The sequence below is a fragment of the Miniopterus natalensis genome, chromosome 14, assembly GCF_054644295.1.
Source record: "Miniopterus natalensis isolate mMinNat1 chromosome 14, mMinNat1.hap1, whole genome shotgun sequence".
Taxonomy (NCBI): Eukaryota; Metazoa; Chordata; class Mammalia; order Chiroptera; family Miniopteridae; genus Miniopterus; species Miniopterus natalensis.
In genome coordinates this window covers 8,668,494-8,694,472 of record NC_142094.1, presented here as the reverse complement: position 1 = coordinate 8,694,472, position 25,979 = coordinate 8,668,494, and the positions used below count along the sequence as shown (strand labels likewise).

The window sequence follows — 25,979 nt, the reverse complement described above, 5'->3', positions numbered from 1 at the left end:
GGCAGAGAGGCTCAGCAACTTGCCTAAGAGCACACAGCAGTGCTGGGAGTGAGGCACCCGCCTCCAGGGCCAGCCTCTCTGGATTCTGTTGCCAGGCAAGCGTCAGAGCACCTGGTCCTCTGGATCTGAGCTGTCCTTTTGGGGGCAGGGGCGTGGGAAGGCAATCAAGACCGACTGGGGACAGAGGCAGTACTTGAGGTCTCAGACCAGGGTCTGCAGTACACACAGCTCAGAAACAAGGGATACCTCAGTTGAAGAGGTTACCTGTCACCAGGTGCTTGTGTGAGAGGACAGGTCCTTAGCCTCTCAGCCCCATGGCCCTGCTCCCACAGGACAATTTCATCACTACTTCTGCACACCCACCCTCAACAGACCCCATGGCTAAACATGAGCCCCAAGGTGGGGTAGGTGCCGTCCTGGCCAGAGCATAATATAGAGCTCCTTACGGCAGTGCCTGTCAGTCCAGAGCCTTCTAGATGGGAGGCAGCTGCAGACTTTCATCATTGGGGGATCCAGGTAGGGGCGGAAGGGATTCCCTAGAGACCAGCAGGTCTAATGCAGTGACCACACAGCTGGGAAAACAGGCTTGAGAGGAAAAAGCAACTCAGCACCACGGCCACCTGAGAGAGTCCCACCGATCCTACAGCAGGTGCCTCTACTGAGCCTGAGGACCCTTCTCTTTAACGTAGACAAGTTGCTCAGGCCCAGGGGGTCCATGGGCCATGGGAACCCCAGTCTTTCCTGGCAGGTTTAGGGCAGGGCAATCCTGGGCTTGTGGCCCCCTGGCACCATGAACTGTCCTTCCCATCTTTATGTTTACCTGAACTTTGGGAAGGGAGAGCACAGAGCCTCCCCCCGTACCCCCTCCTTCCAACCCCCCACACACCCAGGGCCTGGAAACACTTTAGCCCCCATCCCACATTAGTATCAAGGCCAGGAGTAGATAGAGACCTTCATTGGGGCTTAAAACAGCACAAATTTACTCACAGTTCTGGAGGTCAGAACTGCGTCTTGGAAGCCTAAAATCAGGGTGGCCGCAGGGCTGATTCCTTCTGAGGCCTTCAGGGGAGAGCCTGGCCTTGCCTCTTCCGCCTTGGAGAGGCTGCCCACATTCCTTGGTTGTGGCCTCAGCACTCCAGTCTCTGCTCCCCTCCTTACATTGCCTGGTCTTCTACAGTTGACCCTTGAACAGCATGGGGGTTAAGGGCACCAATTCCTGTTCAGTAGAAAACCTACATATAACTTTGGATGCCCCAACAACTTAACTACTAATAGCCTACTGTTGACTGGAAGCCTTACTGATAACATAAATAGTAGATTAACACATATTTTGTATGTTATATGGTTTTATCTATTCTAAGTAAGTTAGAGAAAAGAAAATGTTATTGTAAAATCATAAGAAAGAGAAAATATATTTATAGCATTTATTGAAAAAATCCACGTATAAGTGGACTCTCAGTTCAAACCATGTTATTTAAGGGTCAACTGTGTAGTCAGATTTTCCTCTGCCTTCCTCTTATAAAGTCCACCTGGATAATCCAGTATAATCTCTCCACCCTTAATTTAATCACATCTACGAAGTCCCTTTTACCTGGGTAAGGTAACTTGGTTACAGGGTCCAGGGGTTTGGGGGCAGCGTTACTCAGCCTAACACATCCATGATAGACCAAATATCAAAGTTTTAAATAAAGACCGGATCCTTGGGCAGGGTTAGGATGAGGCACTCCGAAAGTGCAGGGTTAGATCCTGTCTCTATTGAAAATTTTGATACTTTGTTCATCACGATTTTTTGCATTAATTTGCATTTAAAAAATATTACAATAGACTATTTACCTTGATTACTGAAGTTTTTGGCACCCCGTTAAATTTTGCACCTGTGGGGAGTGCCTCACTTCCCCCACCCTAGCCCAGGCCCTGCTTAATAAGAGCGAAAAGAGTGACCCTGCCTCCTGCACTCAGCCTCGGATGGGCCCCCACCCCATCCTGCCCCAGGGCTCCCTAACCCCCCCCCTTGCAGGATTCTGCCCGCAGGCCCCTGCGGACCTCTGTCCTTCTGCCCGGTGTTGCACGGCCGCGCGCCCTCCAGGTGCGTGCCCGGGACGGTGTGCCCACGACTGTGTGCCCACCGGGTCCCCACGCTGAAGTCGGAGGTTGTGGGCTCTTCACTGGGCCAGAATCCTGCCCGGGGAAGATCGCGGGCTTTGCAGGAAGATCCTTTAGGTTTGAGGATCTGTCACCGTCTGTGTGAGCCTGAGAAAACACACCACCTTCCGAGCTTCGGCGGCCTCGCCCGCGAAAGGGGGACATTAATGGTTCCCAGGGCCGAACAGGGGGCCTCGCGCCGGCCCGCGCGGGTGACCCGACCGGTCGCCGGCCTCCCGGCCCCGCCGCCCCGGCCCGCCTGCCCCGCTGCCGGAGCCCCTGGGCGAGCTGGGCGAGGGGCGCGCCGGGCGCTGGTGCTCCTGGGCGCGGCGGCGCGGGTGCAGGGAGGGGCGGGTGCCGGGACCGCGGACCTGGCCGGTCGCGGCGTCGGCGGCATTTCAGGCATTCGCGAGCCCTGGGCCCGCCCTCCCGCGCTGCGGGGTCGGCCCGGGGCGGGCGCGGGCGGGCGGCGGGCAAGCCGCTACCTGCGCGCGTGCCGGGCATTCCTGCCGCCGCCGCGCCCGCGCCGCCATGGGCCTGATGCCGGCCGCGCGGGCCTTCGGGTGCCGCGCCTGCCCGCGGGCCGCCTGCCGCCTGCCCGCCTGCTGCGCGCCCGCCGCCCCAGGTAGGCCGGACGGGTGCGGGCGTCCCGGGGCGGGCGGCCGGGCGGAGCGCGCTCGAACCCCGGACTGCGGCGGCCGGGGAGCTCTGCGCATGCGCGTCGCGGGCGCGGCCGGGAGCTGGGGCGTGCGGGGCGCGGGGGCGCGGGTGCCCTGAGCTGCGCGGGGAGCGCGACGCGCTCCGGGCCGGGCCGGGCGCCCCCTCTGCGGGTGGGTCTCGGGGCCCGGCGTCCCCTCTGCGGGTGCGGCTCGGGGCCGGGCGTCCCCTCTGCGGGTGGGTCTCGGGGCCCGGCGTCCCCTCTGCGGGTGCGGCTCGGGGCCGGGCGTCCCCTCTGCGGGTGGGTCTCGGGGCCGGGCGTCCCCTCTGCGGGTGCGGCTCGGGGCCGGGCGTCCCCTCTGCGGGTGCGGCTCGGGGCCGGGCGCCCCCTCTGCGGGTGCGGCTCGGGGCTGCGTGCCCCCTCTGCGGGTGGGTCTCGGGGCTGCGTGCCCCCTCTGCGGGTGGGTCTCGGGGCTGCGTGCCCCCTCTGCGGGTGGGTCTCGGGGCTGCGTGCCCCCTCTGCGTGGGTCTCGGGGCCCGGCGTCCCCTCTGCGGGTGGGTCTCGGGGCCCGGCGTCCCCTCTGCGGGTGGGTCTCGGGGCCCGGCGTCCCCTCTGCGGGTGGGTCTCGGGGCTGCGTGCCCCCTCTGCGGGTGGGTCTCGGGGCTGCGTGCCCCCTCTGCGGGTGGGTCTCGGGGCTGCGTGCCCCCTCTGCGGGTGGGTCTCGGGGCTGCGTGCCCCCTCTGCGGGTGGGTCTCGGGGCTGCGTGCCCCCTCTGCGGGTGGGTCTCGAGGCTGGGTGCCCCCTCTGCGTGGGTCTCGAGGCTGGGTGCCCTGTCTGTGGTGGGTCCTGCGTGCAGAAGCGAAACAAGCAGAGCTTAGGGCGAGCAAAGCGCGCCCTTCCCCGCGTGTCCGCTACTGAGGGGACCAAGACCCAGCGGGATCGCTTTCTGAGCCACCAACTCCAAGCCCAGGGCTGCAGACCCCAAGCCCGGGGCTGGCCCACGTTTGCTCCCTGGCCCTCCGACCGGCGGCTGTGTCCGGCGGGTATGGAGCTGCCCCCCACCGGGAGGGGTAGTGGGATCGCCTCTGGTCCCCACCTCTGGAGCTTGCTCTGGACACGGCCCCCCAAGATGCTGTTTGCCTCTGGCAGCTTTCTCTCTCCTGCCCTGACTTCAGCCTGTTGGTTGGCCAGGCCTGGGTGGGCTGGAAGAGGCAGGGAGGGACCGGTGGGCTTTGGAGCTTTACAGCCCTCAGGACCGCTCTGAGGCTCTCTAGCACCCAGAGCAGACCTGGCACATGGGCACAACTGTGGGGGTGATGGAAGGTGGGTTTACAAAGGGTGGGGTGGTTGCAAGGAGAACGCACCTGCCCTGGGGAAGGGAGAAGAGAACGAGGAGTGGTTATCCAAAGTTTGTGGGTCTCTGGAGAGAATTTTAGAATTATTTTTTCATTGTGTCTCCCGTGACTGTGTCCATCCACAACCAGAGAGAGCCCTGGTACCTTTAGAGAGCAGGCCTGAGATCTCTGCTCAGTGATCAGCTTCAAGAGGGAATCCCAGCTGTCTCCCTTTCCTGCTGGGGCCCTGGGGGTGGCATTGGGGACAGGCTGAGCCTAGTCTCCCACCCCAGGCCTCTGGGTCAGAAGAAGGCCATGCTTATCAAGTACGTGCTTCAGAGTGCCCGGCGTGGTAGGCTTTCCTGTGGCTGCTCACAGTCCAACAAAGTGGCAGTGATGGAGGCTGAGAGAGGTTGAGGTCACTCAGGACAGGGACCTGAGCCAGCTGTTCGCTTGACTTACAGGCTTCCTGCTCTTGCATGGAACCCGGGGAGAGGGCTTTGTCAGAGCAGCGGGCATGAGAGGAGGCCCGGCCCGGCACTGAGCCCTTCAGCAGGTTCACCCAGAGCAAAGGCAGCCTCTTGCCAGTTTCCCTCCGGTGGCGGAGCTGGAGCTTTGTGAAGAGCGTGGGCTGGGACCTCTAGGAACCTGCGTGCTGGCTTGGTTTCCAGGGATCTGACAAACCTACTGGAACTGGTTCTTGGCAATAATACCCCTCCAAGATGTGCCAAGACGGCTGAGGGAATTTGGTGCAGCTGTTCTAGTCCCTATCAGACTCTGCCAAAGTTACTCTGGCAAGGGGAGTGGCAGGTGAGGCCTCTGGGCGAGGGATGCCAGGCCCTGCAGCCTGAGTGCAGGGCACCTCCAGAGGAAGGATGGTTGGGAAGGAAGCCTGGAAGGCCAGGCTGGAACGAGGCTTTCCCGAGGGGCTCCCAGGGCATCTCTCCTCCAAGGGTGGAGGTGGGGCAGCGTGCCTGGGAAGGTGGCACAAGGTCTCTCGCAAGGCTCCACATGGCTGTGGAGGTAATGTGGGCTTACTCCCAAGGACTGGTAGTGATCAGATGTGATCATTCCCATTTTATAGATGGAATAACTGAGACCCAGTTAAGGGGAGCACTCTGCTCCTCAACTGCTTATCCAGGATGTGTACCTGGACCAGTGCAGAGGTAGGCTTGGAATCCTTGTTTTATAGCCTTTGGCCTTGACCATCACCTTTTGCCTGTGTCCCCACCCCTGCCTGGCCAGGCTCAGCACTTGGAGGGCCTCTGGGGGAGGCTCCTCATTTCCCAGAGCCCCTGAGCGACATGTGGAGTCAGTGTTCATCATGGCCCACGGTCTTGGCCAGGGCAGGGTGCTGCTCTTCTCCCAGCCTATTCAAGCACCGTCCCTCATGCCCACTGCCCACCCCAGGTCCTCATCAGACCCCACTCATGTCTGCCTTTGGGCTTCTGCTCAGGTGCCAGTTCCCCTTCCAACGCAGGGCCTGTGGTGCTCCCTTTCCCGGCTCTCAGAGCCCTGTTCAAGGGCAGGGAGAGTGCTCAAGAGGCTTCCTGGGAAGGCAGTTGTGCTGAGGTTGGGAGGGGCCTTCAGAGACTCAGGTACCCATGAACAGTGGGGCTGGCTCTGAGGCAGCTGCCCTCTGCCTGGCCCAGGCTCTGCACCCAGAGGCTGGTGGAGTGGGCGGGGCAGGGCCTGGCCTGCCAGCCAAGTTTGAACTTTACCCTGGGGGGTGGATGTGGGGGAGGCAGGAAGGCAGCAAAGGGTTTCCAACAGAGGAGACCCTGGAAGGATTCCCATGTTTCCAGCCCTCTGGCAGTTCTGAGGCTCTCTAACACCTAGAACAGTGCTGGGGCCCAAGTGTGGGAGTAATGGAAGTGTGGAAGGAGGGATGGACAGACAGATAACGACGCATGTCTTGGGTATAGGAGACGGGAGCAGGAATGGCTGGCGTCAAGCAGAGGCTGGATGGAATTACCCACGGTTTGTGGCTCTCTAGAGAGAATTTTAGAATTGTTCTTCTCAGTGTCTCTTGCCCCTGACTGGCCTCAGTCACCTGTGAGCACAGTAGTGAGATCGGGACCGTGTGTTCATTCTTCACTCAGCACTCCTTGACCTCTGCTCCCAGCCCAGCATTGGTCCGGACTGGGGAGAGGGAGGCGGCCCCTGGTGTGGAACCAGGCAGAGGTGCCTGTCTTCGAACCAGCTATGATGGATGCCAGGGACAGTGAGAACACTGTGGATGTGCTGAAGGGACAGGTCACATAGGAGGGGATGTCTGAGCTGTTCCCAAGGGTTAATAAGAAATTTGCACAGACTGAAGAGGAAAGATACTTCCAGGTAGAGGAACCTGTTCACTGCATGGCCAGGCAGCAGGAAAGCAGAAGGAAAGGACACTCAGCGGTGGGAGAAGCGGAGGTGAAGGGGACCTGGGCATGAGCAGGAAGACGGGCGTGGAGGCTGCACTGCCAGGCTAGCACGCTCTCCTCTTGGGGACCCCCGTATGTCCTCTGACTGTTCATTTAAGGTCCTGGCCCCGGTGCCCTTGGGGGACACCTGTGCCCCACAGGTCAAAGTAGAAGAGGTGAACACCTGGTAAAGCGACGTGAGGAAATGTGGGCTGGATGTATGGGGACCAGAGAAAGAGCAAGTGCATGGACCCTCAGAGGGCACAGAAGCCACTGAACTCCACCAGCGTTCCCGTTTGGGAATTCAGGCCTGGTGCCCCAGATCTGTGGACTTTTCAAAGAGACTGGGAATCTAGATTTTTATATGAAATTCTTGATTTTAAACAACCAATTTAAAAATATTTCCAACATCATACTAAAGAAGAACATCTTAACCCCACACGAGCCCGAGCCGGTGTGGAGCTTAGGTGATTGAGCCCTGAGTGGAGGAAGAGGGAGCAGTGGCTGTGTGTGCCCAGGACCAGCCAGGCCACTGGGGCTGGACAGAGAGGCCAGGACACTGTTAGAGACAGGCCTGGGAGCTTCGCAGAGCTGCCCCAGGCAGCCACCACAGCAGCATCAGCCCCTGTACTCAAGGCTGCTCACTGGCCCTCTGGCCCATCCTGTGGGCACCAAGTCCCAGGAGGCAGACGGCTTTTCCTTTCTTGTCAGTATTGTATCTCTACTTACCTCTGCCTGCTGCGCAATGACCAGGTCCTCGGGAGCGGCCGGTGAGGAAAGACAGGAGAAACACAGGAAACAAGGCTGGTAGGTAGCTAGCATCACACAGGTCTCCGTGCACCAGTGTCCTGGGAGCAGCACTGTGGCCCAGAACATTCTCTGGACCTGGAGCCACACTGCCTGTGTGTGAACCTTGCCTTGCGATCTGAGGAACCTGAGGGCAGGAGAATTGGCTCTGATGAGTCAGAGGAAAGTCTCCGGAGGCCTAGAGGAGCCACATGATGATGATGATGGTGATAATAATAATTAGTGATGTCCCTAAGTTATTAAGCTGTGTGAGGATTAACTATGTTGATATATGTAAAGTGCTTAGAATAGCACCTGGTACCACAAGTGCCATGTTTTAGCTATTTCAGCACTTTCCTCATACACACGTTCATGTACACACGGACACACAAATCCACATGCACGCACATTCATGCACGCATACACAAGTCAATGTGCACATGCATGCACGCATGCACTTCTTCCTAAAGCTTTGGTGGCATTGCTAGGCGTACTCCACGTGAGCATGTTCTTGCCAAGGGCATGTCGTCACCCCCAGCTTCTGTGTGCCTTGTCTTGGGCTTGAACAGGGTGAGAAGGAACACTAAGCCCTGCTCTACGCCAGGCTCTGTATTATGAGCTGATGTATCTTATTTAAAGCTAAGCATGTATGTGGGGAGACGAACAGGCTTCCTGAGCCCTGCCACTGCTTAGTGCCAGGAAGGGATTGAACCTCTTACCTGCTGGCTTGCCATCCAGGCCTGGGGAAGCCACCTGCCTGGGCTGCATCCCTTAGGGAGCAGAGAACTGCCTGGACAGAATGGAGCCATGACATCATGCCTCTGGCACAGCTCTAGACCTGCCCAGGAGGGAAGGTCTCTGCAGCGTAGGTCTGGAAGCTGTCGGGCACTCCCAAGGCCTCGTGGCGCTCAGGGCCAGGAGAAGGCTGCTTTTCCTGTTGCTCTCACTGGGAGACAGAGGCTTTATGGATCCCAACTCTACCCTCTCTGCCTGGGCTGCCAGGAACCTCCCGGCCCAGCTGTATATTTAGTTGTCACAGGTTTCCTTGGTCACAAGGTCTCCACCTTCCTCCTCTTCTGCTCTATCCATCTGTCCTTCGTTGCATTTCTTGTCCTGGATTAAATGTTTTGGATACTTTGCTTCCTGACTTTTTTTTTGCAAATGTTACTGAAATATGGCATACAGAAAAGTGTGCCAATCACAGCGTACAGTTTAATGATTTTTCTCGAAGTGAACACAGTTCGGGAAGCAGTGTGCAGGCCCAGAATCAACATTTCCAGCCGCCAGACGCCCTCTGCCCCTCCCAGCCACGGGCCCTGAGGTGACCGGTGTCCTGACTTAGTTTTGTACTTTACATGAATGGAGTAGTGAAGTGTTTGGTCTGGGTCTGGCTTTTGCATTTTTTTAATGTGTTGTGTTTTCATAAATTTAAAAATTTTTTTGATAAAATAGAGCTAGCGTAAAATTTGCCATCTTAGCCCTGGCTGGTTGGTTGGAGCATTGTCCCGTTCCTCAATAGGTTGTGGGTTCGATTCCGGGTCAGGGCACATACCTAGGTTTCGGGTTCGATCCCGGTAGGGGCACATACAGGAGACAACTGTGTTTCTCACATCAATGTCTCTCTTTCTCTCCCTTCCTTTCCCTAAAAATCAATAAACATATCCTTGGTAACGACTAAAACAGACACCATCGTAACCATTTTTAAGTGTGTTCATAATGTGCAACTGTCACTGTCATCCATCTCCAGAGCTCTTCCCATCTTGGGAAACTGAAACCGCATCCCCATTAAACACCAATTCCCCATCTCTGGTCTGCTGGCCCCTGGCAGCCGCCCTTCTGCTTCTGTCTCTATGATTTTAATTATTCTAAGTGCCTCACGTAAGTGTTATCATGCAGTCTCTGTCTTTTTGCGATTGACTTATTTCACTTGGTGTGAGGTCCTCAAGGACATCATGTCGTACCTGCATCAGAATGTCCTCCCTGTATAAGGCTGGACAATATTCCGTCCTCAGCACAGACCGCGTTGTGTGTCTTCACTCTTCTGCTGAGGAACACCTGGGTGGCCTCCACCTTTGGGCTATTGTGAATTATGCTGCTATGAACATGAGTTATTAATAGATGTTCATGTCTACTTCCAGTTATGTTGGGTACATACCTAGAAGTGGAATTGCTGGGTCACATGGTTCTGAGCTTTTTCAGGAGCCTCCACACTATTTTGGAGAGTGGCTGCCCCGTTTTACATTCTCACCAACAGTGCGCAAGGGTTCATTTCTCTGCATCCTCGCCAACATTTGTAATTTTCTGTTTTTTTAAAATGGTAGCTGTCCTGGGAGGGGTGAGGTGGTGTCTCGCTGAGGTTTTGACCATCAGCGTTTCCTTGATGATCAGAGATGTCGAGTCACAATTGTGTTTTCACATGAATACAGTCTTGTCCCGTGAGCTCTGCCCCACCTGTGCTCATTGCTCTCTGGCGTTAGGGTGGTGAGTGCACCGTTTGTTCTATTGCTGATGGGCATTGGGTGGTTTCCTGTTTGGAGGGATCGCAAGGAGTGCTACTGGAACATTCTAGAGCAGGTCTTTTGGTGAACTTCGTCTTGAGTTTTTAAATGTAAGCCAGGCCTCTTTGGAGGTTAACGTTGCATAAACAAACCACTCAATAAAATGCACAATGCATGTTCCCTGAGGTCCTTCAAAGGTTCCTTGGGCTTGCACAAGCTCCACAGCACAGTACAGGCCCCCCGTCCATTGTGCCCTCCTGCTCCCTGTCCCGGGGCTGGCACCCAGCCACCCTGTGTGTGCCCTCATAGTTTCCAATGTGCTCCCCAGGAGCGGCCACCTTTGGCCCTGATGGTGCCCCTGCCTCCCAGGAGCCCACTGTCACCACTAAGCCGGATAGCTAAGGGTGTGACCAGGTCCTCTGTGTGCCCAGGGATCTTCGGGCAGCGCCTGGAGGACACAGTCCACCATGAGCGGAAGTACGGCCCGCGCTTGGCACCCCTGCTGGTGGAGCAGTGCGTGGACTTCATCCGGGAGCGTGGGCTCTCGGAGGAGGGGCTTTTCCGCCTGCCGGGCCAGGCCAACCTGGTGAGGGACCTGCAGGATTCCTTTGACTGCGGGGAGAAGCCGCTCTTTGACAGGTGAGCTCCTGGGGGAGAGATGGAGATGGAGCCCCCTGCCCCTTCCTCCCCCGCTCCCATGGCAGGGGTGGGCTGGTGCCTGGGAAGCCTGGCAGCAGGATGGGAGGCAGAATGGTTCCTCACCCCACGCAGACAGGAGAAAGGCAGGGCCTCTGGTGCTTCAGGCAAGACTGCAGGTCCTCTGTGAGTGTCTGTCCCTGGGCCTGCCTCCAGTGACCCACCTCCAGACCCCCTCAGTGCAGAGCTGAGCAGTCGCTGTGGCCCCTCATTCTCTCAGGTGTTGGGATGGGGACCGAGCCTGCCCCACCTGTCCTGGCCCTGTGCCCTCCTAACCCATCACTGGCCTTACCAGGTCCTGGGCTTTTCCCTCTGGAGTCACCTTCACTGAGCCCAGCAGCTGAGAACAGGGGAGCTGGGGCTGTTTGGGCCTCTTCTCTCTGATGGGACAGTTTTTCATGGGAAGTTCTTCCTCCATCAAGCCTACCCTGGCCTCCGTGGAGCCCCTGCCCTTTCTTCTTGGGTCTGTCTGCACAGATGCAGCCCCCTCTGCCCCAGAATATGTCCACGGGGTTCTGCCGGCAGCCCGGGCCTTCCCAGGCCTCCCCTCAGGGCGGAACCCCCCCAGGCCTCCAGCTTCTGCCCAGGCCCGTCACCACGGCCGGGGGAGTCTGTCAGTTTATTTCTTCAGATTTGGAGCATGAGACTGACCGTTCCCCAGAGGAGGTCTGCCCAGGAGGCACGGGGTCCCTTCCCCTGGAGCTCATGAAGCCACATCCTGATACTCTGAACTTGTAGTCTGTTCTGAACCTCTGCCAGCCAGGCCTCTTTCGTCTGGTCCCGTGTGGTCCAGGGCTGTGGTTGGAGATTGCTTCTGTGATTTCTGGAAACTCACCCTTGACTCTGGCCTCTGGGTGCTTTCCCTTCTAGAAGCTGCTCCCTGGGGTACCTGACACCGTTCTTTCCCACTTTTCACCATCTCCAGGTGGTGCTCTGGCCCTGCATTTGTACCCAGCCCATGACACAGGTCCCAAGGCTCCTCTCCTCATTTACTCCCTTTTAGAGGGGCCCAGGGGCTACTCCCCCACCACCTGCTCTATGTGGCATTCCAGAGTAGCCTCACTCCTTGGGTACAAACCACGCTCTTTGTGTGGGTGACAATGAACGCCAGCCCCAGGTCCTGGGCTCCCTGCTGCATAAAGAGCCCATCAGCCTGGAAGCCTCCCTCACTAGAGCTGTCTCATACCCAGCCCTTCCCCCTGCCCTGGCTCCTGGGCCTGGAGCAGCTCTCCCCGGCCTGTCCATCTTGCTGCCAGGAGGGTCTCCTTTGAGCCACCCCTGCCAGCTCCATTGACGTGCTCTCGCAATAGCCCTTTCTTAGTTCCCTCCAGTTGCTTTACTCATCCACGGAGTGAGCCCTTGCAGGCACGGGGGTGTGGCCATGAACCAGACAGACAGGTCCTGCCCTCCAGGGCCAGGACAGATGACTAACTAGTAAACGCAGCCAACCAGCACTGTTTTTGGTCACCAAGCCCAGGCCCTGCCTGGCAGGGAAGCTTAGAGGAAGTGCCAAGACCAGGACCAGAGCCCAGAACCCAGGGCTGCTGCCCTCCCTGGGGGCCCACCTCAGCCTGGGAAGCTCTGAGCCAGAATCAAGAGACTGAAGACTGGGAGCAGATGCACAGGGTGCTGGGGTGTTGGAAACAGGGTGAGGAGCACAGAAGCCCAGGCATTCATTGTGTGATTGGAACCCAGAGGCCAGGGACAAGAGCCTGACCTGCATGCCCCTGGTGGCTGGTGCCTGGGACAGGAACAGCTGTGTCCCTGACTCCCCACCCCCTGTCCTCCCAGGAGCAGTTCAGCTCCCATGTCACCCTGCAGAGGGCTCGGGTGGTCCCCAGGCTCCCAGATAAGGACTCTTCACGCCCACCGGTTCCCTGACTAGCTGTCACAGGGCCCTCTGGCAGCCAGGGGCCACGTGACTCGTCCCACCCTGAGCAGCTACTGTGCAGGAGAGCTGCACCTGCAGGGCCGTGGCTTTGCAGCAGTGGGGGTCCCACGCTGCCACCCCTGAGAACTGAGGATGGACTCAGACCCGCGGCACGGTGGTTCTGAGCCGGCGCCCGGGCTGCAGGTTGCCTAAGCTGGAGCTCCAGTCCCCACCCCACCAGGCCCCTGCGCACGCTCCTGGGAGCAACCTGGGCCTTCTATTGGAGCTGACAGTGTGGCTCAAAGGAGACCCTCCTCGACCCTCTGCCTAGCAACAAGGTGGACAGCCTGGGAGAGCTGTTGGCAGGGGGTGCAGATGCAGTCCTCACCCCTCTGTGTCTTTTTTGTGCACATTCGCGCGCACACAGTGCAAGGGCTTGACAGCAGAGGCTGACCTGGGGGAGGTGCGGGTTACTCCTGTGGTTTCCTGGCACCCATGCTTCTCACGTGTCCCCTGCTGGCAGCACAACAGATGTGCACACGGTGGCCTCCCTGCTGAAGCTGTACCTGCGGGAGCTGCCTGAGCCTGTGGTCCCTTTCGCCAGGTATGAGGACTTCCTCAGCTGCGCCCAGCTGCTCACCAAGGACGAGGGGGAGGTCAGTGCCCTGAGGGCTCGCCCTGGGAGGTGGACCTGCCGAGGGGGGTGGGCTGTGGAATCAGGACATGGAACTCTGACCTTCGTGTTTTGAGGCACTGAGATCCTGACCTGCCGGCTGCTCTGTGTGTGTGTTGGGGTGGGGGCAGGAGAATCCTGTTTATGGGGCGGGCAGCCTGGAGAATCCTGCTCTTGTGGGGCTGGAGGATCCCTCTGTGGGGCCCTCCCTGTGTGAGGCCTCGCCTGGGGGCCGCGGGGCCATGCTCTGGTCATGCCCCAGGAGCCACACAGTAGGTCCTCCTCCTGCACCTCCTGACCCTTCCTCACCTTCAGGCTGCCCAGGTGGCCACAGAGTTCAGAAACAACGACACCTTTCATCTGTTTATGTCCTGCCTCCTTCCAAAAGAATCTGAGACAGGACAGAGGCTCCCACCCCACCCTGCAGGTGCCTGGTGGGGGCAGGACTGTTTGCCCTTCCTGTGGCCATGTGGGAGATGAGGGGTCTTTATCTGGCAAATATTTGTGTCTCGATAAGCACTGGCCCTGACATTCCTCCGTGGCCCTGCAGAGGCACCCCCCTCACACCAGTCCCCCAAAGTAAATCTGCCTTTCCAGGAGGTCACAGGCCTGGCCTGGCTATTCCTGCTCCTGGGAGGGAGATGGAGTGGGTGGTGCCCTCTGGTCACCTGATGCCGAGCCGAATGGGTGGCTGGAGGTCTGGCCTCTGGTGCCTGCCACCCCCACCCTCTGCCCCCCTCCGTCTTCCTTACCCGCCTCCCTATCCCTCCCTCAGTGAGAGAAGGGCCAGTGGCTTGTCTCAGAAATGCTGTTTTTCTCTTTCAATACCAAGGGGACTCTGGAGTTGGCTAAACAAGTGAGCAGCCTTCCCCTGGCCAATTACAACCTGCTCAGATATATCTGCAAGTAAGTGGCTGGGGCAGGGGCTGGGCCACTCTCCCACCCCACACTGCTCCCCGAGTGGCAGCCAGTCAGCCAGCGGGGACTGTTGAAGGACTCGGTCCCAGGCACACCCAGCAACAGTCCCCTCGAGAGCAGGCAGTGTGAAAGTCCCAGGTGGGTCTTTCAGAAGGAAAGGGACATAGCCGGTCTTCCTGCCTCCTCTTGGTGCCTCTTGAAGTCCCTGCCCCAAGGAGCCTGCCTCCCGACCATGACCTCAGCTCAGGTGCTGGGAGAAGGTGCAGGGCAGTCCTTACCTGGTGCCATGCCGGGGATCTGGGCCTTCCCAGACATCTGCCCCCACTGCAGGCGGGACAGTCATAGGTCCTCCTTCCATGCTGATGATGGGACTGTGTCCCACTGGCTTTTGCTTCTGCTCCCCACCCCCCGGAACCCAGAGGCAGCTTGCCCTCTTCTGAGTGGGCAAGGGTAGCAGGCTGTGCCCGGTGGCCGTGGGAACACATGGGCGTGGCTGGGTATGGGTGCCAGGCAGCTTCCTGCAGAGCTGGCATCAGGACTGGCTTCACCAACGGCCTCTTCCTTGCTTGGCAGGTTTCTGGATGAAGTTCAGTCCCACTCCAATGTCAACAAGATGAGCGTCCAGAACCTGGCAACCGTTTTTGGACCTAATATACTTCGGCCACAGATAGAAGACCCAGTGACCATTATGGAAGGTAACTGGGCATGTGCATGACTGGGGGTGTGGGTGCCCACATGCACCTGTGGGACATCCGTAGTCCCTGTGCCCGAGCCTGTGCCCCTGAAAGCATGCGTAGGCAGGCACGCATGTCATCGGTAGCACAGGTATGACCTGGGGCAGCGAGAGGGCTCTGACATGCAGGTTCTGGTGTCCAGTCCCAGCCTGCCGCTTGCTCACCCACGGCCTTAGTGGGCATCGTGCCTGCTTTCTCCTGCACCCAGCTGGGTGGAGTGGGCTGGGAGGCACAGTGCCTCCTCTGTGCTCCAGGTCCACAGCTGTCAGAGGACGGGGATTCCCGGGCAGGAACCCTCTGTCTGGACCTGGAATGGGAGGGTGGCTGATGGCCAGCTCTTCTTGAGTCCTCTCTTGAGGGGCAGCCTGGCTCTGGGCTGCAGACAGAGCCAGGTGCCCTGGGTCCAAGCTGCAGCGCCCCTGACTGGCCTGGAGAGCCCGGACTGGAGACGTCCACAGCCAGGCCTTTCTCCTTCTGTTTTCTTGGCAGGCACGTCCCTTGTTCAGCACCTGATGACCGTCTTGATCCGTAAACACAGCCAGCTCTTCAGTGCGAGGGCCACCGAGGGGCCGGCCACGCCCCTCGGGAGCGCACCGTGCACAGCGAGATGGGGCTCTGAGGAGGTCCCAAGGGACAGCCAGCCAGAGCCCCACAGCCCCAGCGCGCCAGGCCTGCCCTCACTCAGGACCTCATCTCTGGACGGGGCCGCTGTGGCCGCCCTCTCCAGAAACTCGCCCCTGGTCCCACGCGGCCACTGTAGCCCTGCCACCCGCAGCCCAGGGAAGAGGGTGCAGACTCTGCCCAGCTGGAAGTCTTCCTTTCGGCAGTCTGGGTCCCGGTCAGGGAGCCCGAAGGTGGGCAGCTCCTCCCCAGAGGTGCCCATCATCTCCTCTGGCGGGAACTGGCTCATGAATGGGCTGTCCTCCCTGCGCGGCCACCGCCGGGCCTCATCGGGAGACCGGCTCAAGGACTCGAGCTCCTCGCAGAGACTCTCCACCTATGACAATGTGCCCGCACCCAGCCTCGTCCCCAGCACTCCCAGTGTGTCCAGCACGGCGTGGTCGGGGGCCTCCTCCTGCGAGGCCTCCGCTGGGGGCTCCGTCAGCAGCTGCACGGCCTGCCGGGCCAGCGACTCCTCTGCCTGCAGCTCCCTGCACTTTGAGGGCGCCCTGGAGCCCTCCCCCTTCCCCAGCAGCAGCGAGGAGTGCAGGTCCCCAGACCTGGGCCGCAGCCTGGATGAGGTGGGCATCGGCCTCAGCAGCAGTGAGCCCAGCGAGCCAGGCAGCCCGGCCCGCGACCATGAGCACCGGGCCACGGCTCTCCAGGGCCTGGTCTCGGAGCTCCGGGCAGAGCTGAGCCGACAGCAGACTGAGTATGAGCTGAGTGTGAAAAGGTAAAAGGCTCAGGGCTGGGCCCTGCGGCTGCTGCGCCCCGCCCCCGCGCCTGGCTGGGCAGAGCCTCAGCCTCCGGCCTCATCACCTCTGGCTCTGAAGGACAGCCTCCCGGAGGCAGGGCTCTGAGCAGTCAGCCCCAGGTCACCTTCCTGGGAGAACGGCCCAGGACAGGTTGGGGATGGAGGGTGGGAGTCCTGTGTCTGGGATGCTCCGGAGCAGCAGCCAGAGCTCCAGGAATATCTGCTGAAGGGATGAGTCCAAGTCTCGGCCTGAGCCGCTCAGCGCACCTTTGGTGGAGGGGCGCAGGTTGGGGTTCCTGTGTGGTCCTCAGGGAGGAGGCCGGCCCCTGGGTGTGCTTGGGCACTGAGGATGTTCCCAAATGTCATGCAGGCCCCAGGCGAGCCTGGCTGGCTGACAGTGATCCAGCCTGCGGTGGGTTGGAATGCGATTTCCTCTGGGAGCTGGTAGTGCTGATCCTGGCCCTCCCCCGCCTGGCCACAGGAGAATGCTTTGTGTCACATTCCAAGCCTTGCTCACAGCCAGCCCCCTGTGCCGAGGGTGGTGCTAGCCCTGAGGTGAGGGCACCAGCAGAGCCTCCGCTGGGCAGCATGTGGTGCTTCCAACAGCATCTCAGCTCCCTAGTCCCACTGTCTGACCTGGAAGCCCCGTTCCCACCCACTCACAGAGGGTGTCAGCGGGTTCTGGGGGCTTCCTTTCCCCACCAGGGCTAGTGGGGGTGGAAGGGATTCCTGCTTCTAATTCTGAGCCTGGGATTTGCACTGGGAGCTATGACGACAACGCTTGGCCCTGTTCTGGAAGCCACATCCTGAGGCCCCGGGGAGGGTCAGGTGTGTGCAGGTATGGGTGTGTCCTTGGCAGATAGATGACCCGAGAAGGACTTAAGGACAGAGGCCCCTGCCAGGAGGAAGGTCAGGGATGGTCAGAGCAGGTCGTGTCTGAGCCAGGACTGAAAGGTCCAGAAGGATGGAGTTGAGCAAGGAGATAGGACACGGCACGAGAAACCCGAGGCTCAGAGTTATGTGGACACCCCTCAAATGGAAGCAGGCGTTGCAGGCAGAGTAATGGGGAGCGCCAACAAAGGGCAGAAGCAGATGTGCTGCTGCAGATGAGCTCGCCCACGACAGCCAGAGTCCCGGGCAGGGTCTCCCCAGACAGCCTCGCAGGTCAGAATCGGCTCTCCTGGGAGGCTGGTTTCCCAGGGGAAGTGCACTGTTGCTTCGTGGTGGGCTCTGGGTCAGACTTCCTGGGTTCGTGTCCCGGCCCTGCCTTGTATTGACAGTGTCGCAGGCAGGTTCTCTGGGCTCAGTGACCTCATGCATTTGCCATGAGGATTAAGTGACAGGATGGGGCAGTGGTCAGCGCAGAGCCTGCCACATCCTGAGTGCTAGGAGACCTCTGCTCTCACCACCTCCTGCTTGGTGGCTCGGAGGGGAGAGAAAGCCTGCAGAGGCCAAGGGCAGACAGCCCCTGTAGCACCCGCCCTGGCAGAGGGTCCCAGCCTTCGTCCTGGCTGGAGGTTGTTGAGAGCGAGAAGGGTCTGAGCATAGGAAGGGGTAGAGCCCCGTCAGTGGGCCTTTGGGGAATGTGTCCGCCTTCTGGACTGATGGAGTCAGCGCTAGGTCCGGTCTGGGTGGGCAGGGAGATCCGCTTTCTCTGCCTCCCTTGTGACCTGATTCCTGCACCCCCTAAAGAGTGTCTGTGATGTGCCCAACACTGTGCTGGGTGCTGGGGGCAGCTGTGACCAATACTGATCAAAATCTCTGTCCTCACTCTTCCCCTGTGGCTGTGGGGCACGGAGAGACCATGTGCAAGACAGATTTTAAAACACATATTGGGTGTTAGAAGGTGGGGTGGAGGAGAGTGATGAAGCAGGGCCGAGGGAAGGGGAGCTCGGGGAGGAGGTGGGAGAGGAGCCCCCGGTCAGTGCTGCAGGCAGAGGGAAGAGCCAGAGCAAGGCCAGGGGCAGAAGCCAGGGGCTGGCGGTGGGAAGGGGCAGGAGCTGAGTGGGCAGGCTTGGTGGGGTGTGAGAAGGGGCTGGGGAGAGGGGCAGAGGGCAGGACCTGTGGTCAGAGCATGCTCTGGATTTTCCTCCCAATTAGATCCTGAGTGACTGGAGGGCTTGAGCACTTGATCACTCTGCTGGGTGCACCAGCTAGGAGGCACCAGAATGGTGCCATGGGCCTAGGCGGCAGCTGCTCTGGGGAGCCGAGCAGATTCTGAACATACTGGGAAGGTTTTGCTAATTGATCCGCTGTGGGGGTGAGAAAAAGAACTGACTTTGGGACAACATTTTTGTTTGACCAAGTGACTGGAAGAAGGTGCTCACTGAGGGGAGACGGGGCTGCGGGAGGAGTGGCTGTAAGGAGGTCGGGGCTCAGCTGTGGGTCTGTGGAGTCAGAGATACTTAGTTTGAGTGGAGTCAAGGGGTATAGAGGTTGAGGGTCATTCGAGTCTGGAGACCGGACCAGGTCACTGGCAGAGTGTCATGGAGAGGAAGAGGGGAGGCCCAGGCCCTGGGCTCGAGGGCACCAGCCGGTGGGAGGAATTGGCGGCGAGGGGGTCGTGGGATGCTGCCACCTCCTTGGGGGCCTTCTTTCCAGCCGTATGTCCTGTGCTTCCCCAGGAGGCTGGGGCAGAGGGAGTGTTCCCTCTTCTCTGCTTTGAGTTCACTGCGCGGAGGCCTGCCCTTGTCCCAGCTCCTCACACATGTGTACCAGGCATTGTGCTGTGCACGTGGCCTTGTCTGTTGTAGCTACAGTGCTTGGGGGAGGTTGTCCCTGCATTTTTCAGAAGAGGATACCAGGGCTCAGGGCATTTTGTGTGCTGCCCATGGTCATGCACTTGTGAGTAGCCAGGCCAGTTCCCAGGGTCTGGGCTCAGTGCATCCCTTAGGCCTTGCAGGAGCTGGTTGTCTGGTTGAAAAGACGGCTGTGCCCACCTTTGCACAGTGCATGCCCACCTGTGCAGGAGTGCGTGGTGTCCCTCTGCGGAAGCAGAAAGCAGTGGTATGCAGCATGCTGGGGAGACTCAGAGAAGCTTCGCTGAGGGCACGCTGTGCTGGGACACGAAGGACTACTGGGACTGGAAGTGACAACTGATGGGGTTTCCTGCAAGTTGCTGTGTCAGGCGGAGGTGTGGGGTGGGAAGCAGGAGGGAGGGGAGGGGACTGATCGGGCCTGCTCTCTGCCAGCAGGACAGTCCATCCCTGTGCAGGACAGTTGGCTGGCCCAGAATGTAAGTGGTCTTTATACTGTAGTGAGGACTCAGGGAGACCCCTAGCCTCAAGTGCCGAGGGCCCAAATGCCCGCACTGGCGTTTCTGGATTGCAGCTGAGGGCAGGTGCTCCGGGGGAAGTTCCAGGGTCTTGTGAGGAGCAGCTGGGGCTGGGCTACCCCTCAGGAGCCACCCAAGCCACACGTGTCCCCTCCAGGCCTGGCCTGAGCAGCTCCTTCCCCGCCCCGGGTGCAGCAGGTGCGGCTGCGGACAGTGGTGCTCTCCTGGCCAACCCAGCAGGGCAGAGCCTAAAACAGTGTCTTTCTTCTTGCTTGTTAAGGCTCGAAGACGGCACTGCTGAGCTGAGGGGACGAATGTCACGGCTGGAGGAGGAGCTGGACCAGGAGAAGAAAAAGTACACGATGCTGCAGATAAAGCTGCGGAACGCGGAGCGGGCGCGGGAGGACGCCGAGAGGAGGAACCAGCTGCTGCAGAAGGAGATGGAGGAGTTTTTCTCAACCCTGGGAAGCCTGACTGTTGGGGCAAAAGGTGCCGGAGCCCCAAAGTAAAGGAGTTCCCTTCCGCTCTGCACTCGCCGCCTCCGCACAGGGTCGCTGGCCTCGTGGGAGCCGCTGCAGTGCGGACCTCGGCCTCAGCAGGGACCTGGCCCCCGGCTGGCCGGGGTGCTCCTGCGAGCTTGAGCCTGTCATGCGACCTGGATGCTGCTGCTGTGACTGCAGGGCCTGGCAGGTGTCAGAGGGGACAGGCCCTTGGTCACCAAAACAGATAGTGCCTGGGATCCAAGTAGCGCACCAGGGACATTCTGCATTCTTATTAAATTCTCTCTGAAAGCATGATGCCTGCCTGCCTCCTTTGTGGGCATGGAAAGTGGGGGTTACCAGGTGACCTCTACTGCTTCATCAGGGTTGGGAGTCCCCAAGGTGTCCCGTGGGTGGAATGCCAGGGTGGGGTGGGAAGCTCCCGAGCGCCCAGAATTGTCACAGTCTCTGAAGCTGGATTTATGCAAATCTGTGTGCTTTCAGCTCCATCTTCCCTGCATTCAAGGCAGGACCATTTCCTCTCCTTCCTTCCGGGCGAGCCACCCAAGCCTCTGCGGCTGGCATGCCCCGAATTCCTCTTGGGCCTGACCCTGGAACCTGGCGCCAGCTCTGCTCCCAGGCCGGAGCCATGGGGCCGACCCCTGTCTGCACCCTAGGCCTGTGCGGGGTGACAGCATGTGTCTGCAGAAGAGGGGAGCCAGGTGCTGGGAGGTGCCCTTTCTCTGTCCTCCAGGTGCCCGTGCCGCAGCCTGTGCCCATGTCCCTGGCAGGCCCCTGCCCAGCTGGTGCCGACCCCTCCCTAGTGCCCATTCCTCCTCCTCCAGTTCGCCCTCCACTCAAAGCTCCAATTAGGGCAAATCCCTCAGGAAGGCCCTTCGCTGCCGCCACACGGCCTAGGCCTGGCCGGAGCTCCTGCGCATGGGCCATAGGGAGTGCCAAGAAGCCACCTCCAAGAGGAGGGGACCAGCCCCTGGGGCACTGGCAATGCCAGCACCAGTGTCCCTTCATCTGCTGCTCAGTGTCCTTACACAGCACCTCTCATTATTTGGGACGGTAGCCTGCAGTGGTTTTATGGGGGTGGGATGGGGGTAGTCACCAAATTGCCCTCGTTTCTGACCACTGTCTCTGGAGGAATCTGAAGCTCAGCACCCATCCGCCTAGAGTCAGTTCTAAACCTCTGCACCAGTGCATTGCATGCGGGGGCTAGGTGCCCAGGCAGTGCTGGCACCAGCAGTCAGAGCCCTGTTGGAGAGCGGAGTAAGGGGTCAGTGCCTAGTGAGACTGGCACCTGCTCAGGCCCACAGCCAGCACAGCGGGCATCCTGGGTGGTCAGGTTTCCCAGAGGTGAAATAAGTGCCCTCCCCTCTATTTCAAGGGGAAAGAAAATAATATGGGGTGTCTGGTTCCTCACAGCGAGGCAGGAAGTGGCCCCACACACCCATTCACAGGAGAAAGGGAAGGGAAGTGGGAACACCCAGGTATTCTTATCGGGCCTGAGCTCCATGAATTCTGCCAAATTTGTCCTGGAGAGAAATGCCACCAGGCTATCAAAGGCACAGAAAAAACCAAAGGGGTTTCACACAACGGAAAGGACAGTTGTCTGCCCTTAGCTACTAACATTGGCAAAGGCTCAGCTTTCAGCCAAATGCTTGTCAAAACCAGCTCATGAGCCATATCTGTCACCTGCTGGCAAAGCTCGGATCTGCAAGCGCGATTTTTCACCAAAAGTAAACGCAATATTCAACAGTTCTGTCCTCGCATTTCCATGTAACCAGCCGTCTGTGAAACGTGCTGGCCACCACTTGTGAGCACCAAGGCTGGCAGGCCTGTCCACCCCGTCCCACCCACAGGTCTCCCCAGTTGACATCGCCACCTGTCCCCAAACCTGTGCATTTAGTTTTAATTACTGTACTGACATCATTTACTGTTAAGTAAACCAGTGAATTATGAACATGAAAACAGGGAATTGATTTCTTGAAATATCTACCTGAGCCCAGTAAAGACAAGTTGCTATACAAACAAACAAAAAAAGAGATCGCATTTTAAGTGTTGAACATGCAACAGTAGAAAACTGGCAAAATCTAGAACTCTGCTCTGAGGTCACTTCAAAATGTGTTTCACTTTGAAGAAAAAACTGAAACTGTTAAGTCTCACACCAAAAAACAAAAAAGGAGTTGGCTTGTATTGAAAGCCTGACAAGTGGTGTACATTGCTCAAGGAGTTAGAATAGCTTCAGGCGTGTGAGAGAGACGGAGACAGGCCGGGAGCCGCTGAGGAATGAACTCTGCTCACACCACACTGAGGAAGGCCCGGGACACAGCCCCGCATCCACGCTGCCTGGCCCGTTTCACTGACCCCACCCCACCCGGGGAGCCTCCCAGCACCCCGTCATTCTGCCACAGGGACAGTGACACCATTCCCGCGGCACCTGTACTGAGTCCACCGAGCACCGCCGCCCTGGCCAGAAATCACCGCCCTCCCCCCAGGCACATCACTGCCGCGTCCCTGCCCAACAAGCCGGTGGCAGCGGTTGTCATTCTATATCAGAACCATCTCCCTCCCACCCTTTGGAGGAGACAGAGCCAGAGGTTTGGGCACCTGGCGTGAAGCCAGGGCTGCACTCCAGGTGCCTGGTGTGGAGCCCGTGCCCAGGACGGGGCCCCGCACGGTGAGGCCCCGCGTGCTGCACCTCAGGAGGGGAGCCGGTAGCTGCGGGGCCTGGGCGAGCCTCCAAGCCCACTCCCCAGGCGCTGCCTCCGTCCAGGAGACGCGTGGGCCGCGATCCCGCACTGATGCCTCACCTGCGAGGCGCAGGGAGTGAACAGGGCGGGGCAGGCGCGTGCGGGCCAGGCCCGCGGAGAAGGGCTCTCAGAGGCGGGGCGCTCGAGCTGGGGTTTAAAATAGGGACGTGTCAGCGAAGAAGCCAAGCCCCGGCCCCCAGATGCGCGGCCTGTGCGGGCGCCCAGCTGGAAGGGCTGGCGGCGGACGGGCGCTGAAACGGCCCCAGACACAGCGCTCAACGGTTCGTCCCCCCAATCATCTCAGCGCTCACGCAGGAACTTCCCTCGGAGCAGGAATCACTCTCACCCACCACGTGAAGGCTGGGGCGCGGGATGGACGCGACGGCCTGGGACTCAGCAGCACAGGTGCGGGTGTGAACCGCACAGGATTCCTCCCTTTCTCTTCAGCATTTCTCTGTATCTGAAACTTCTATTCCTTTCCAAGGCCAAAGCCAGCGATTGCATTTGCTTCACACTGATTGTTAGTAGAATACACGGTCAGTTTTATAAACCAAGTGAAGTGGATCATTCCAGTAGCCCTGGGTGACTCCCCCACCCTCCGGGCAGGGGGGCTCCTGGAGGCCGACTCGTCCAGGTTACCCACTCTCCACCCAAGCTCGGGCTAGCTGGGGCTACAGGATTCAGCTGACCCCACCCTCCCTAGCACCCGTCTCAGCAGGGCTTTCAGCTCTTCCTTTAACCTGGTCTGTCCCCTCAGCCTCCCCCTTTTCTCTCAAGACACTGTCGTGATTCTTTATACTCATTTCCTGCCCATTTTCAAAAGCACTTTGACCTCTGCTTCACTGTTTGTCCCCTCAGTCCTGGCACCCCTGCTATGTGCCCCCTGTCCAGGGAGCACTAAGTCTTACATGTGACACCCAATAGGAATCCCCTTATCTTTTTCCTTTGTCCATGAAATGACACTGAGGGAAGTGGTGCAGGGGCCGGAGCAGCAGAGGCTGCAGGCCTCACAGGTCAGGGCTGAAGACTGGAGAGCTGCAGGCTTGGGGAGCAATGACTCCTCTCCTCCCACCCCTGAAACACCCCCAGTGCGTATCCAACACACTGTCCAGACTGGTCTGTACAACCTGAAAGTACACCGGGCCCCAGCAGGTTCGCTCTGTGGTTATAGCATCGGCCCTCAGACTGGAGGGTCCTGGGTTCGATTCTGGCCAAGGGCACATACCTCAGCTGCAGGCTCAGTCCCCTGGGCCACGTGTGGGAGGCAACCAATCGATGTGTCTCTCTCACCTCGATGTTCCCCCCGCCCACCTTCCACTCTCTCTGAAAAGCAGTGGAAAAAATATCCTTGGGTGAGAAAAAAAAGTGCACTGGATGCATTCTTCCCGCACCACCTCGCGAGCTGCCCAGCCGTCAGGGCGCAGCACCTTCCCTCGGCCCGGGGCCACCTGTGGTGTTCCCTGTGCAATGGCAACAAGGCCCCTTCCCACTCTCATTATGCAGAAAGGACCCCGACCCGCTCAGCTGCGTCTCTGTGGCTTCCCCTCCCAACTTCCACACCTCCAGCCTGACCCAACCTGCTTCCACTGCCGACCCTCCCAAAACGAAGGGCTGCTCATCACTGCTTTCTCACAAACCACAAGTTCTTGCTTTTTTATTTTTTAAAAATATATATTGATTTCAGAGAGAGAGAGAGAGACAAATGACGATGACAGTCATTGATCGGCTGCCTCCTGCACGCCCCCGACTGGGGATCAAGCCCACAACCCGGGCATGTGCCCCGACCAAGAATCAAACTGCGACCTCCTGGATCCTGGGTCGATGCTCAACCACTGAGCCACGCCTGACCGGGGCCCTGCTGCTTTAAATGAAGACAGTTCCCCCAAATGGTTCAGTTCTACCCTCAGATTTCAGTCGTTTCCCTTCTGCTCTCAGCCCATATTCCCATGCCAGGGCATTCCTCATGCCTTGACCGTTCGTTTTTAAAAAAACTGTTGCATGATCTATTTCTTTTTAATGTTTTTACTGATTTCAGGGAGAGAGAGAGAGAGAAAAGCATCAGTGATGAGAGAGTCATTGATCGGCTGCCTCCCGCAAGCCTCCGACTGGGGATGGGGCCCGTGACCCAGGCAGGTGGCCTGACTGGGAATCAAACCTCGATCTCCTGGATCCTAGATCGATGCTCAACCGCTGAGCCACAATGGCCAGGCGCCCATTCACTTTTAAAACTCCTTGCATGTCCCCTAACCTGGAAATCTCTCTCCTCTCCAAACCCTCCTTACACCGAGGCTCAAAAAAATGCCCCCTCTGCAAACCCCCCCTCCTCTCACCATCGAGTCCCCGCAGTGCGTTCTTGCTGCTCTGCACACGCATGTCAATCACGCTGACTGGACCCAGCGTCACTGTTTCTGTTTCCCTCCTGACCAGCTCACAGCACAGGGGCCTGGGCGTATACACATTGATGAAATGAAATGAAATGTCAGGCAGAAACCTAACATTTACAAAGCATACTTGAAGTATCTTCAAGTTTAAAATGATGTCCAGAGGCATACTAGTATATTAGTTGTAGAAGCTAAAAAGTTTCTAAAGCACAAATCAGTGCAACTGTCGCTCCCAGAAAGCCAGTGGGCCTTCCAGGGCCCACCACCAAGCTAAACGCAGCGCTGCCTCTGGGGTGTTACGAGCGGGTGGAAGTGAGATGAACCCCACTCTGGCCGCTGGTGCCGCGGCGCTGGAGGCCTCGGCGATGACCAGCAGCCGAGGACACAGGCAGCGGCCGGGCTGGCCCGTCAGCAGCAGGGCCAAGTCCCGCCTTTACTCAGAGCAGAGGTGCAAGTGCAGGCACGGGGTGTGGGGGGGCAGCTGGCATGTGAGGTCATCGGGGCCAGAGCTGAGCGAGGGGAGTGTCTACACACGGAGCCTGGGCACACAGCACGTGACCCGGCTGACCGGCTGCCCGGTGCCCGCAGAGGGACGGCACCTGTGGCCAAAGCCGGCAGCGAGCTCAAAGCTGGAGCCCCTGGTTTGGAAAGAGATAATTTTTAAGAATTTACTTTTGCCAAGTGGCCACAATAGCTGTTCTCTCACACGGTTACCAAGAACTAGGTTATGGGCACTGAAGCAAACTCCCTTTTTAAGACTGTTTCTCCAGTTATTTCAAACACCAGAAAAGCAGGGCAAAGATTTAGGCTACCGGCAGTCTGTCCAGAACCCAAATCTAAAAACCTGCCCAGTAATGCCCCCTTCATCCCAATCCACAGAGTATCTTAAAATTGCCTAGAAAAACTTTTTAGCACAAATTCAGATTATTTTTCAATGAAACACTCTTAATTTCAG

At 58.8% G+C, this 25,979-nt stretch overlaps 1 protein-coding gene across 1 annotated transcript in view; it reads left to right on the top strand.

Annotated features, from left to right (window-relative positions):
• The window catches only part of ARHGAP22 (Rho GTPase activating protein 22), a 120,038-nt gene extending 99,906 nt beyond the window's left edge, over nucleotides 1–20,132 (top strand). Inside the window, exons 4-9 of the mRNA XM_016200857.2 lie at nucleotides 10,255–10,462; nucleotides 12,913–13,045; nucleotides 13,895–13,968; nucleotides 14,554–14,675; nucleotides 15,204–16,107; nucleotides 19,683–20,132. Coding sequence (XP_016056343.2) covers nucleotides 10,255–10,462; nucleotides 12,913–13,045; nucleotides 13,895–13,968; nucleotides 14,554–14,675; nucleotides 15,204–16,107; nucleotides 19,683–19,911 — 1,670 coding nt within the window. The 3' untranslated portion in view covers nucleotides 19,912–20,132. The remainder of the gene's footprint in view (nucleotides 1–10,254; nucleotides 10,463–12,912; nucleotides 13,046–13,894; nucleotides 13,969–14,553; nucleotides 14,676–15,203; nucleotides 16,108–19,682) is intronic.
• The last annotated feature ends 5,847 nt before the right edge of the window (nucleotides 20,133–25,979 follow it).